General features: G+C 43.9%; 1 protein-coding gene across 1 annotated transcript in view; it reads right to left on the reverse strand.

Annotated features, from left to right (window-relative positions):
• The window catches only part of pde8a (phosphodiesterase 8A), a 40,548-nt gene that overhangs the window by 18,851 nt on the left and 6,668 nt on the right, over positions 1–15,029 (reverse strand). Inside the window, exon 2 of the mRNA XM_053439826.1 lies at positions 2,718–2,774. Within this exon, the coding sequence (XP_053295801.1) occupies positions 2,718–2,774 (57 nt within the window). The remainder of the gene's footprint in view (positions 1–2,717; positions 2,775–15,029) is intronic.

A 15,029-nucleotide genomic window follows, 5' to 3' on the forward strand; every position in this document is an offset into this window, starting at 1 on the left:
TCCTCCCGCAGCGAGGGCTCCGCTGTGACCTCAGGGCTCCAGTGGACAGGCCCTGATTGATCAGGCTCGGCTCGCACACGGGGCGTGGCACCGATCTTATTGTCCGCAGCCGTGATCTATGACACGATTAGGTGAGGTGGCCTTGACTGGCCGGGGCCCCTCCCACCAGTCTGTGGTAGAAAGTGCTGCTCCTGCCATCAAACCAGCCATTGAGAGCAGCGCACGCTCTCCCTCTCTTTCTCTCTGCCAGCACACTTTCATATAACCCCTCACTTGCGTAAACGCCGGACCAGAGATTTAGGCCCACCTCCAAGAGCTGTGCTGCACTGAGAGCAGATTCATGAGTCACCCTCAAACAGACGTCATCTCCCCGAGGTTGGCCGGAGGCAGAATGAACATAAAGAAGAAAAAGGTTGTTCCGCAGTTTAAAGTTTGCATCACACCTGTGAACTGGAGGAAACTAGAGCCACTGTCCTCCACACAATCAGGGAATAGAGAGGATTGATTCATTCTGACGGTTGCTGTGGATTTATGAGAGAGGGGTCTTACTCATATTCCAACATTTTCCCTACAAGCTGCAATAAGGATCCTGGTCATAAATACATCGCAGGTCAGACCTGCAGCTGTGTTCGCTACGCACAGGGAATTAGATCAGAATTCCACATCGGGATGTTGGTAGAAAAGTCAACATTCCAGCGGAGGTGGAGGAACTGGGACATATAGGCTGAGATAAGGTCTTTACAGATGCCGGGTGCTCAGACTGGACAGATCACCATCACTCACTTAAAACCCATCCAGATGCAACAGACAAAACATGGAAGAAGACTTGAGATAATATGTTTTCTAGGTGCAGATCTCCTAAAAAAAAAACAGAGACAGAGGCAAAGTTTACAGGAGGAAAAAAAAAAATTGCTGGAAGGGAGGGTAGTGAGCGTTTTTTGGCAGTGTGTGGTTGTTCTGTCTAGAAAACATCATTGTTGAAAACAGAGAAGGCCCGGCCAGATCCTGTGAGCCCCGAGAAGAGAGGAGGAGCGGAGCGGAGGAGGGCACGACAGGATCAGCTGTGAGTGACAAAAACAGGAAGGGCATATCTCTCTACCTCGTTTTCCTACTGTGGTCACACTGGAGCGCATCAGACAATAAAGAGTCCACTCTCTCCGCTTATTATATGAGGCATTAACTTACAGGACGTCTGAAACAGTACTTTTCTCAGAGTCTCTCACCATATATCATTAGTGTTATATTAACTATAGCAATTTCTGAGGTTATATTTGAATAAAAAACGAGCTTTGAGGACACCATGGACACAGGTATCACTAAGAGTTGTACTCAAACAGCTCATACCTTCACCAAGGACAAGCAGTTCTCTTAGATTCAAACACGCTAAACTCTTATGGCACTTATGGATATCAGTCCCCTAAACATGCTAGATCATAAATCTAGATCCAATACGTTACTCCCTTTGACATTGGAGGAAATGTCATGTTACAGAAACTGAAAAATAAATTCCTGGATCCTTGATTTGGATCTGCACCAAATTGAATGTGTTCTTCCCTGATTCCTGACGCACCACGTCATTCCACCAATGCTTCATCCATACCTTTGAATACTAAAACAATCCTGTCAATGCTAACACATCAGAAAACATAACAAAACTGTCTGTCATAATTTTCATGAATCGGTTTTTGCCCGTCCAGATTACAACGCTGCCCCAGAGTTTTCAAACTAAAACTGGGCCGGCAGCATTTCCAAACTTCTCAATTTTTAAGGGCTTTACTTTATGTGTTTTCAAACAAAAAGTGTAACACAAGTTTCGTGATAATCTGTCCAGTGGTTTTTGTATAAAGTAACACACGTGAAAGGACCAATGAATGCAGATGAAAACACAACCTTCTTGGTGGAGTTATCGATTTTCAGTATTGATTGTGTCATCTGTAAAATAACTGACAATACATTAAAAAAAATTTGGATCAGAATCTCTCAGAGTAAAAGATAGCGCCTTCGTTGTAGAACCAGACGAACCAGCAAATGCTTCGGATTTTTGTTTGGAAATATACAATAAATCCTGATTCATTTGCAGTAGGGGATAACATCCTGGGAAACGAGATGAAACCAAATTGTTGCACATACTCAAAATACTTTTAAACACTTTTCAAAGACTCCACGTTCTCACAGCAGCAGCAGCGGATGCCAGAGGAACGAGCTCAGCACCAAACTGCATAATGAGCCATTGAGCGTCAGAGAATGTCCTATTTGCAGTGACGAAACTGGTCCATGGATCCTCTGTGCACTTCTTCCATAACGTGCATTGTTCATTATGGTATGTTCTCGGTCATAAATGTTTGGCCCGGTTGCCTTGACAACCCGAGGCTGCATGGCACACAATGCGTCCATTAACAGTTTTTTCATTTTTCCTCCTTTTCTTTGAATGTTTGCTTGAAGCCCTTTTCCCCCTTTAATCTCTGCGCTAGGTGTGGTATCTCTGAGAAGTTCAAGATTAGGTCTGACTGCAAACAAAAGGAGGTGACGTTCTGAAACGCCAATGCGGGAAAAAATTCCACCAAATATTGACAGTCACACCGAGTGTAGCTCCGGGGCTCGGCTAAAAGCCCTTCAATGACACGGACATAAACATTTCACCGCGGCACTTCTGCTGCTCTGTGGAAAGAGTCTCATTGGCACCAGTCGGTCACATGCTCGGCATTGTTTTACCATACCTGAAGTGGGTCTTTAAATAACTTCATTGGTCCAAATTGCACCTCCGTTAATGTGGTCTGAAAAGATAAGAAGAAGAAAAGGAGGATTAGGACAAAGTAAATTTCATGAACATGACATTTTATCACTTACTTCATGGTTTGTGTTTTTAACCCTTGTGTTTTGTTGACAATGCTTCTTCTAGCACACTTGATTAAAGTGACAACAGTACAACGGATTATTAGGACCATAGACTCCAGGGTATTAGAGGGCTCCTGCCATGTAAGAAAGACTATCAATGCATAAAAAGATCCACTGTTTTCAACCAGGTTTCACATCTGGAGTGTCAGAGACCACAAACTGAGGTAAATACATTGTTTTCTGAAAAGTGTCATCAGGTTAAAATAAAGTTTATAAGTAATTCTCCAAAAATTAACAAATGTCACCACGCTGATGAAGAACATGAGTAAAAAGGAGAGTAGAACCGCAGAACTAGATCCTGTTTCTATGAATTGAACCAAGAATGAAATAGAACTGTGACATCAACTTCAACTCCACAGCAATCAAAATCAAAACATTATATATTGTACTCCACTACGTTTATTCAGGAACTTTAACATACATACTATGTATTATTTCACCATTCCAGATTAATAATACAAACTGGAATCAACTAATGTGTCACATAATTTCTCAGTTGAACAACCTGGACAAACCGCAACCACCTTACTGTGCTTATATTGAAATATGTGAATTATATGAATTATACGGTGAACATTATTTAACAATTACTGATATTGTTTCATTTCCCAGGCAGAAATTTACAAACTACACAGTACGAAAAAAAAAAGGAATTAAAATCCGTCTAAATCTTCATCAGCCTAAAACTTAACAATGTTGCTTTCAAATAATCACAAATCAGATTATATAACATACATGTGAGTTAACCCTCTGATGTCTGATTCAACCGCACAGTAGTGGACAGGTTTTCGGCTGATTACACTTTCCCTTCATGAGCTTACTCTTCGCTGTCTGCAAATAATTTAGCTTCCTTCCTGCTAAATGCAACCCAGCTCAGGGGTTAGTCACCATAGCAACCAGGCCCCTTGCGGACCGCCATCCCTCCAGAATTCCTCTTCTCCGTAAACAATCTACACATGTGAGGAGGAATACAGGGAGGAATTTCAGAGCGTGCCAGGCGGGAGTAAATCACTTCTTGCTAAATTGTAAGCCTTTTAAAAGCTCCATAGAAAAAACAAAAGGGGTGGGAGGGTGGGGGGGGGGGGGGTGGGGTTGGGGGAAGAAAAAAGCTGATTAGCCCTCCGCCGTGGACAATTGACGTCATCATGACACTAGGCCGTTTGTTGTAGTCGTGGGGCATCGGGAGGGCTACAAGCTGATGCTCTGTGATCATCTGATCTTCCCCAGACACGAGGACCTGGTCGCATGATAGGCTCATGTGCACTGGAGAGACAGTAAGCATGTGTTTGTGTGTGTCTGTCTGTGTGTGTGTGTGTGTGAGTAGCTCTATAGTAGGGACTAGCATATGCCGCACACTAACGCTCTTCCAAGACTCAACAGGGCCTAGTTTTTTTTTTTTTTCTGTTGTCAAATCTGATTTCAGTTACTTTGACCACATGTGCCAGAACAAATAACTGAGCTTTATGAATTTTGAATCGGGCGTCAAATCACCCGGTTTATTTTCCTGTGGCAGGGAAACAAAACATTCCCTCTTCTATAGACGACTGCTGGGTAAATATCATACATATATATATATATATATTTTTAAAAGTGCTCGTTCCACTGTGAAGCCAACGTGCTGCTGAACTAGCTGAGGTCAGGGTCTTAGCGTATGGAGTTTGGCCGCAGAGCAATGGCAGCTCGCTGAGGCCTACAGCACGGAATCCATCCTCCCTCTCTAACTGACACTGACACAACCAATGCAACTGCAGCTGAGATTGTGTAACTCAAATAGCCACAAACACACACAGACACACACACAGGGCTGAACCAGTTTGCCAGCATCATTGGGCAACATACTCTTCTTGTACAGTACGCGCATGCACACACCGCAATGAATCACTCAGCCGAGCATTTGCATCCCACAAACATCACGTTGGCACTGAACCAGAGGCAAACAAAGCCGGGGAAGTGAGTGAGCATGTAGGCCAGGCAGGCGGGCAGCACTGACAGGGTGTGTGCGTGTGCTGTGTGCGTGTGTTGTGTGTGTGTGTGTGTGCCTACGTAATCTGCATCCCGCCCTCTTGCTGTACGCTGACGTGTTGTACCAGTCACACTGGGATCTCTCTCTGTCTCCTTCCACCAGCACAGAGACACTTGTCAATCGGACGACAGGTTCACGCAGTGCAGACACTTTGCGTAGAGGTCGGAGGTGAAGGGCGTGAATTCAGTGAAGCCGGGGCAATAAAGCTAAATCAATGATTATCGCGATTATTATTATTTATTATTATTGTTGTCATTTTTGACCCTATGTCATTTATTTGTTGGTTTTATTTTGAATTATTTATCTAGATTGGAAAAGTAATATACTGTATGTCGCTAAAGTTCTCAAATTAATTATATATATCATTTTTGGTCATATCGCCTCGTGATGAATCAATATAAATAACGAGTGAAGTTTACACCCTCTGTGTATTGTGTACATTAACTCCAGTGTCAGTTTATTAGGTACAATGAGCTAAAAGTAGTGAAACAGTGAATTAAAACCTTCATGAAGGTCACGGTGCTCAGTTTGTAAATGGATTTACACTGATTCTACTTTATGTTATTTTCAGAAGATGGAGTTTGTGGTGCTGCTAAATTGTGTTGCCTGAACCATTTGATCCACGGGGCGGAGTCAATGATATAAACACCTCTCAGTATAACACAATGCTGGTTACAAAATGTCTGGAGCCCTCGTGCTCGATGCGAAAGACGTTATGATGTAAGTTCTGACGCGAGCATCCATCAGCCTGTGAAAGAGCGGGGACTATAAACCGGCCTTCAGGGTCTGAGGGCCCAGGAGCTGCTTGTTTGACACTTAGTGTGCTGCTGTTATGAAGGAATCTTAAATCAAAAGTTTGAGCATCATTTCCTAAAAATAACCTCAGAAATCAATCTCTCGACATGAAGTGACAGTTTCCAGGCCGACAACGTCAAACTCTCATCTGACACACGTCTTCCATGTGTCTTCAGTCGTCTCAAGTCGGGTCCAGGACAGTCTGCAGGCAATACAACCAATGTATTTACATAGCGGGGTTGCCTCTGACCCTGTATCCTGCTTCCAGTGTATCCGGCCCTATAGATCTCCTCCTCCTCCTCCTCCTCTCCTTCTCCAGCTTCTCTGTCTCACACTCATCGGCACAAACACGCACACACACCATGTACACTGGGAGAGTGGCTTTCCACTAAAGTGAAAAACAGGAAATTGGATGACATTGTTCGGTGCGCCGACGTCAGCAGAGAGAGATAGAAAGAGTAAACAGCTTCCTCCACCCCAGAGCTGGGACCAGGATGCGGAGAATCTTGGGAGGGCTGCCCTGCCCATGCTTCTTAGGGGAACGTGCACGGCTGCCCCCCCATTCACTAACAATCCACCACATCACTCACTTTGACACAGCTCTCCGGCTGACGTGCGCTCTCCCTTCCTCCCGCGCTCGGATCCCACTTCTCCTTCAGCTGCCCAACATCACTTTATTCCTACTGTAAAACTTACTCCACAAGCGCTCAAGGAGAATATTGAGAGATGTAGAGCTGATCACGGGACAGCAACATGAGCCACGGTGAGCACGTCTTCCTGGGAAGAAGCCAAAGTGTTCTTCTCACAACTAGTTGGTGTTGTGTGTTTGTACGTGTGTGTATGTTTGTTCCGTTTTAAAAGTGTGAATCAAATGGAGATGAATCAATGTTCTTCATTAGGTCTGATTAAGGGCAGCCGTCCCATCCACATTATGTACCAGACAGACAGACAGACGGACGGAGGTACAGACAGGAAGAGGGACAGACTCTAAACTCTCACACACACTGGGCTAAGTGACGGACTAAATGGCACAGTGACACATCAGCCTCGCCACACGCTGGGGCCTCACAGATCCCAGCGCTCGCTGCCCATGCTGTGTGTGTTACCTCAAAGAGAATAACTCACTTTCATGTGTGGCCACTTACATTCGCTGCCCATAGATCTGCACAGAGGCCATCATCGATAACAATGGGGTTTCAAACCTGCGACTGCTTCTAACGCCGACGGAATCGATGAGCAGTCTGGCAAACACCTCACCCAATCCAGTTAGAGTCCAAGTCTTTCTTCTTCTAAAAAGCTCTGCATATTATTATTTAGGGTTTTTGTGGGTGAATCAGGTGAGAAGGCCCAGTGTGAAGGTTATTATGGAAAAGTGACGATTATGTGTTAGAATTCAGAGCCTAATGCGTTGGTGTTTTCTATCCTATTTATTTATTTGAGTAATATCTCAACAGGGATTTCATAACGCAACTTATTTTACATATAATTAAATTAAGTTATTTGTAAGGGCATGAAACTATAATTTATTTAACTGGTCTATAAAATAATATTTAAATCTCACACACACACACACACACACACACACACACACACACACACACACACACACACACACACACACACACACACACACACACACACACACACACACACACACACACACACACACACACACACACCTCTGCCCTTGTTACATTTACTTCATTATGTGCACGTTTTATCTGATGCACAACATATCTCTGCCTTTCACGCACTGTGGAATAAAACTGTGTTTAAAGCGGTTTGTGAATTAAAAAAGAGAAAAAAAATGCTGTGAATTCTGCAGATAAAAAGACCACATAACAACCCCCCCCCCCCCCCCCCCATCCAAATGAAAATGTACACATGAGAGAAACAAAAATGTCTGATTGCAGTCTATCCATTTAGAGAAATAACTGCAGCCATGTGTGTTCTGGCTCTGTCCACATGTCTTATCCATGGTGACCAAGCCTGCAGTCAGTCAGGCAGAAGACTTTAGTTGAGTCACTGGCATGGCTGAGAGAAACTAGGCCACCGTGGATCGGTTTGTCCCAGAACATCCTTGCTTTCGCTGCATTTCTACCTCTCCCTCCCTCGGTCTATGTGTCTGTGTCTGTGTGTGTGTGTGTGTGTGTGTGTTTGTCTGGTGAAATGCACCACGGAGGAAACACCAGCCCCCATGCAACAAAAAATACGATGTCCTCCAAAAAGCTACAACCAATGTTGACTGAATATTCTCAATGTTTAACGAAAATCAGTTTGACGGTATATTTTGAAAGTCGTGTAACATCAATTATAGTTTATTGTTGTTGTCCAGTGTGTTTGTGTCAGATGCAAAGTCACGAGATTAACTATGGGCCTCCTTTGACTTATAATTGTTCCATAACCCTCAGATTTCAAAAGGCTTTGAAATCAACCACCCCAATCGTTGACTATATATTTATATTGTAATATATTAAAATACCAATAAAGTTTAACAGAGTGGTGGACAATAATATTCTAGCAATCCAATGTGGATCTCCTACAAGCTAGTGAACGATGTTATATCAATTTGATCTCAACTGCTTTTCGGAAAAACGTGTTTTATTCACAAAATCAAGGAGAAGAATTAAACTACCCACAATCCTCAGGGGTAATAGTGATGGCTGTGATTGGTGGAGCTCGCTGTTACCATGGAACTGTTTACCTCAACCGCGAAAAATCAATGTCCGCTACGATTGGATAAGCATTACATTACATTAGAGCGACTATGATTTCTCTTTCTAACATATACTGTTAGAATTTATTGTCTTTCCAGAGGAGCTTCCAGAGAACGCCCTGACCTTTATCTCTCCTACCTCACCGGTGGAAACGCAAGCCAACGGGAATGCACACACACACACACACACATGCGTTTTGTTAGACATGATGAAAAGAGTCCAAAGGAATAAAGAAAATCACCACAACAAGGTTTAATTTAGGAATTGTTGGAAGTCATGGAAAAGAAACGTGTGGACAGTCTTCTACCTTTACCCTTTCTTTCATTTTCCAGATGTTATTTTTTCTCTGGATCTTTTTGTTATGGTAACGATTCCAGGCTCAAAACTATTCTCAAAGATTTTCAACGGAGAAAATGAATTGGGAAATTCACTTCAGTTCTAAAGTGGGCGGTCACTATCTTGCTCTTTTATTTCAGCCTGAATGTTATTAATCTTTTTTTCCATCACCTTGTTCTCTCAAATGTCCACCATGCCAAGGTTTCATTATTTCATTTCAACCCCCAAATGGCAAAATCAGCCCTTTTTTAAAACCAAATTTAGAAGATTTACAAAAAAGACCAGAACATGAAAATCCCTGCTGATAAGGACACCAGGCAAATACAACACAAAAACGATCACAAGGGAAAAACAACAACAACAAACCCAGGGAATAATCACACAAGTTGCCACACACTGGTGGCCGTGATGTTCCTCCTGGGCAATAAACTCAAGATGAGTGAGATAAATCAAAGACGATACAACAAATTTATAAAAATATCCTCCAAGGCTGCACAAACAATTATTTTCATCAATTAATTTGTCGAAAAATATCAAATACTGCCCAGCAAAATTCCAGAGAGCTCAAGGTGACATTATTAAACATCTTTTTTGGTTTGTTTATCATATTAGATTTTAAATGATATAAAACTGAACAGCAGCGAATCCTCCCTTGAGAGAATTTTATTATAAGTTTATTTTCAGCCCTTATATCATCAAATCCTGCAAAAACAACTGAGGTGGTAGAGGAACACTCGGTGCCTGAACCCACCGAGGCCTCGTCTCTCCACTGCGCTCAAACCAAGATTGTCGCAACCCTCTATCGACTGAAAATGAAGTCCCATTACTTAAATTGCTTTCAACTACCTCTTATACGCGCCGCCCCAAATACATCAATTTCTAATCAGCATAAAAGTGCGCACACATGCACACATACGCATTTATTGTCTTTCGAGCAGAGCTTCCAGAGAACGCCCTGACCTTTATTCTGTCTGCAGTGACATCTCTCCTACCTCACCAGATAGTGCGGAAACGCAAGCCAACGGGAATGCACACACACACACGCAGAGGGAAGGCACCGAGCAACTCACAGGAGACTGAACTTGTCCTGGAATTCAGGCCCAAACGCCCTTGAATGACGTCCGTGGTTTAAAAATACAGAGTTTGCAGAAAACGGAGAGGTTACTCCATCCTTGGTGACCTGTCCCTGTTTCTCACTGGTGCTCTGCACCTTGCGAGCATCGTCTCAGACGTCACACAAGAACCATCAGTTGTGCGGCCTCTCTGTCTGTTGCCGCTCAACACCGACAAACAAAAAAACATGTATTTGATACCTAAGCCTTTACATTCATGACAACACACACTCAAAGGAGCCGAGTATGGCACAACAATTTATTCTGCTCCTATAGAAAAAAACCTCTGTAGGACAAGTTCAGAATTCGGAGAAATAAAACCATGTGTTTGGATTACATGTACACGCGTGTGACACTGGAGTACATGCTGAATTCCCTCAGCTCCTGACACTGCCTGCCTGCCTGTCTGCCAGCATACCCTGTGTCCATAGTGGCGCGAGTGTGTGTATGTGATCTGTGCGTCACTGTGCCAGTGAGAGTAACTGAAGCCCGGCAGTGGAGAGGCTCCTGCCAACAGGCCGAGTGCTGAGGGTTAGCGACTGTGCTCAGAGCCCTCGCCTGCTGGCCTGCAGGGACAGGAGATGAAGAGCAGGGGCAGGAGATGAAGATCAGGGGCAAGAGATGAAGTGCAGGGGCAGGAGATGAAGATCAGGGGCAAGAGATGAAGAGCAGGGGCAGGAGATGAAGAGCAGGGGCAGGAGATGAAGAGCAGGGGCAGGAGATGAAGAGCAGGGGCAGGAGATGAAGAGCAGGGGCAGGAGATGAAGAGCAGGGGCAGGAGATGAAGTGCAGGGGCAGGAGATGAAGAGCAGGGGCAGGAGATGAAGAGCAGGGGCAGGAGATGAAGAGCAGGGGCAGGAGATGAAGAGCAGGGGCAAGAGATGAAGAGCAGGGGCAGGAGATGAAGAGCAGGGGCAGGAGATGAAGAGCAGGGGCAGGAGATGAAGTGCAGGGGCAGGAGATGAAGAGCAGGGGCAGGAGATGAAGACAAGGGGCAGGAGATGAAGACAAGGGGCAGGAGATGAAGAGCAGGGGCAGGAGATGAAGAGCAGGGGCAGGAGATGAAGACAAGGGGCAGGAGAGCCATGCGCTCATTAAACGTGGAGGGAACCCACGAGTCCGGTCGCTACATTGAGCATATAAGCTAACCCCCAAATGTGCTGGTGTAGTTTAAATTGAAGTTATTACACAAAAACTATAATGTTTAGAAAACACCTCACTCTCCTCGGACTGTTCATTGCTGCAGCTCCTCTTTTCAGCCTCTGTCTGAAACACTTGGTTGTAGCTCCCGTCTCTTTAAGACCACCCTCACAATAAACAAATTTACCTGACTTTGTTAGGAGGCCTCTCTAGACAAGCCGTGGCGTGGATTATTTCAAATGTGGGCCACCGTGATGTCACATGACATCATAATGGTATGGAACGATTGCTGACTGTTTCAGGAGCTGCCTTTAATGCAGATTTGGGGCTTTTCGACTTTACCAAACTTTTATAAAACGTGAAAGAAAACTTTAAAACAAGGTCAGAGATACTGAAAATAATTCTCCCCAAATGAAATCACACTTTTGGCATCGCGCCAGAGGCTGAACGGACAAAGTTTGTATTTTAACACAGACACAGATAACCATCTTTAGTTATTTGCATACTGTCACCAGCAACAGCGACCTCAATATGACCATGAATCTAGTTTTGACTTTTGAATCTTTGACCTCCTGAGCCTGGTGATGTTCGGCAGCATCCACAAACTGCAGATTAGTAAATCGGCAAGGCTAAATCCAGGTATTTTGTGTTGAATTGGGAGTAGGAAACTCCAGAAGGCTCCTTCCAGGCCTGCAGACAAACCCATAAAATCCTTTTCAGTGGCCGTCCTCCGTAACTAGCACTGATGTGAGTAAATTAATTAAAGACAGATCCACGAGAAGCTGAGCACTTTCTCCAATGTTCACCTTCAAGGTATTTCTGTCCTTATCCAGATTACCCTGAAATCCCCATAAGACCTGGACAATCCTAAGCTATCCAGGGCTACGGAGCAGCCCCTCACTAAAACCTCCTCCTCTCCCTCGGCCCGCAGAAGCCCGTTGTCAAACACCCCTGCTCCTGTAATGTACACCTACTTATTGGACTGCTAAATTTTATTCACACCTGCTCCTCTCCCATTTCCATTCACTGTATAAGAAAGAAATTAGAATTCACTCTTTAAATGCTTCAAACTTGTTTATTTCTGACAGTGTCACTTTCACTGTGAGGCAAGGGGCAGTTGATCGGGTGCGTGCGGCTCAATTCCTCCTTCCTCTCTTAGGTCAGACATTCCAGGTACAATCAAAGGCCTATAAAGCAAAGGAACAAGCTAAAGGAGCTTGGGAAGTCTGACAGGGACACTGCCTGCTGGTCCAGTGACACTGCAGTGCACTGTAATCTTACCAGGAACCCTTCCACTGCAGTCACCTCTCCTCCCGAGTCCAGCCAAATACAACAGAACAACAAACTACACAAGACGACTGTCTGGCCTGAATAAGAGATCATTAGTTGACAGTACATTTGTTGCCAGCGACACACACACACACACACACACACACATCTAAACAATCTTAATTACCTCACCAGCCCTGAGGCCTAAAGAAAGGATTAGAATTAGCAATATTCGCCCACTGCGGCCACACCGGCCCGGCTCTATCTGCGAGGCTCCACCCCTCCACACGGCAGCTTAGATGTTTTTGAGAATATCAGAGGCGGTTCTCAGGGGCTCTTCAGATGGGCTGTGAGGGCATTAGATAATAACACTCCCCCCCCCCCCCCTTCACCTGCTATAACAGGAGCACTGATGTCACCGTTGCGTGAGGGATCAGTGAGTGACACGAGCTGTAGCACCGGGACGGAGCTTGGCACACAACTACACTCTATTTAAACACACACTCAGACACACCAGTAAACAAACACACACAGACACACACACAGAATGAAGAATGGGGATTTGATGACTGCATGTAAACACCTTCAGGAAAATTTGAAAACAGATAAATCCCGGATATTTGGCAAAATATCCTGCTGCATTATTAAAATAAACAGATTATGGGCATCAAATAAATACTTACAGTAGTAAACAAGAAAGAAATAATAATAAGTTGAAAAAAGTGACATGACCATTAAATGATGTCATAAATTATATATATTTTTACTATAATTCAATTTGTTGTTGTTTTATCCTTTTGTGACTCGCGTTGTGACTGTTAATACAAGTGCTATACAAATGAAGCACATCATCATTATTAAAGTCTCGACCTTACCATACCACCTTAGCATAAAATTGAATTGAAATTATTTTTAATTTGATTATATATTTGATTGCACACACTCCGAGATGTTATTCCCCTAAACATCCCAGATTTCTTTTTCGTTTGGCTAAGATCAACAACCTCTACATATTACAAACCTAAAGCGTTCAACTTTAAGATTTCATACATCACAGAAGAGGAAAAGTTGCTTGTCATTAAGACAAGAACCCTGGGGAATATATTTGAAGAAGTGTTCTAGCATAACTCCCTAACAAGACTACTGGAGGAGCCTGTTTAAACTCGGCCAGACTTGAGATGGGGTGCTCTCTGATCTAAAGTTTTCGTTTTACAGTTGACATATGGAAGTATTGTTGTTGTTAATGTTCTGGTTGCATCCAGAAGCAAACTACAGATTCATCTTGACCTGTGGATCTCAGTCGGGGGAAAAATGTGGTTTGAATATATCAAAGGTCCAAGTGTTACGGCCAATACATACACATGTTCATTTAGACTTGAATTTCATGCTCGCGTTACGCAATTCAGACTGGCTCACTTCCTGTTTCTTCATCCAAGCTACAAAGTCCAATTGCATGTCACAGCCAAACGGTCTGGGCTCCCGCTGCAGTTCTGTTTGGCTCAGTGTGCTTATGATTATTTACTTATTGCATATGATGAAGCCTGGATCGAACATCACAACTCTGCCAAATCTCAAAATAGCTGAACAATAGGGGACAAATCAGACTTTGTTATAATAATTATTATTATTAGGTGAAAATGTCAAAACCTGAGTTGCTGCACTGACTCCACAATGAGTCCTTGCACCCACACACACCTCACACTACAAAAACAACGAGCACCATCTGCCTCTGTGAAGATCTTAAGGGACCTATCAGCTGAGGGTACAGTAGATCTTCAAAGCAAGAGGTAAGACACACTCCAGAGAGTTGTGCGTCATCGCCGTGTCCATTAAAACAAGGAAGGAGACAAGCACGGCTGGCTTAATGCGTTGTTCAGCAGGTGAATGAGTGTCTGGCGTGTTTACTACAGCCAATAAGCTGCGGGCCTGTTCACTTAAATCCAGCGAGGCTCGAGTCTGTGCTGTGCTTCTTAAGCGAAACACAAAAAGAGGCATTCAAATGAAGAGGAGTCGGAAAAAGATCAGCTGACAGTGAAATACCATCAGGTTTATATCTTAATACTAAATCTATCACTTTTTGGTTCTTTTGTAAATCTTGCCCCCAGGCCGGGGGGGTCTTTCAACATTCTGAACTGTACAGCGTGACGGAGCGTGAAAATGGCCAAAGTACCGCAGTAACCAGATGCTGGCAACATGGCTGTTAGCATTGTTAACAGTGAATCGTGCACGGCGGCTAGGAGCAGTCCAGAGCCAACATGAGGCCGACTTCCAGCGGAGATTAAAGACACGCCTATGGACACATCAACACGAAGCGAGAACAGGAATGACTCTCAGATGAACTTTGAACAATGACGGTGTGTTCTGTACATTATGTACTTTTCAACAACCACTCCTTAAGTGTAAGATTAATACCTGAGGAAGTCTTAGCGTAGAGGGTATGCACATGCTATCACTGCATTCACATTAATTTGAAAGTCCCACTTTGAAAATCACATTAGTAGGATATGTTAACACGTCCCCCTTGTTCCTTTTATGTGATAAAAGACGTGAATTGAGTGAAATGAACAGTCAATGCCACGGTTTGAGCGTTTCCACCTTAACGAATTTTAGTCTGTTAAAAACTGAATCCGACAGCCAGGGTCTGTGATGTCACAAACCGGAGAAACCAATCATGTCAACTTGTGGGAGTGGCTCAGCAGCTGCAAAAAGGCTCCTTAGCTGCAGGTTAGCTGTGAGGGTGAG

Source organism: Pleuronectes platessa, chromosome 1 (genome assembly GCF_947347685.1).
Source record: "Pleuronectes platessa chromosome 1, fPlePla1.1, whole genome shotgun sequence".
Taxonomy (NCBI): Eukaryota; Metazoa; Chordata; class Actinopteri; order Pleuronectiformes; family Pleuronectidae; genus Pleuronectes; species Pleuronectes platessa.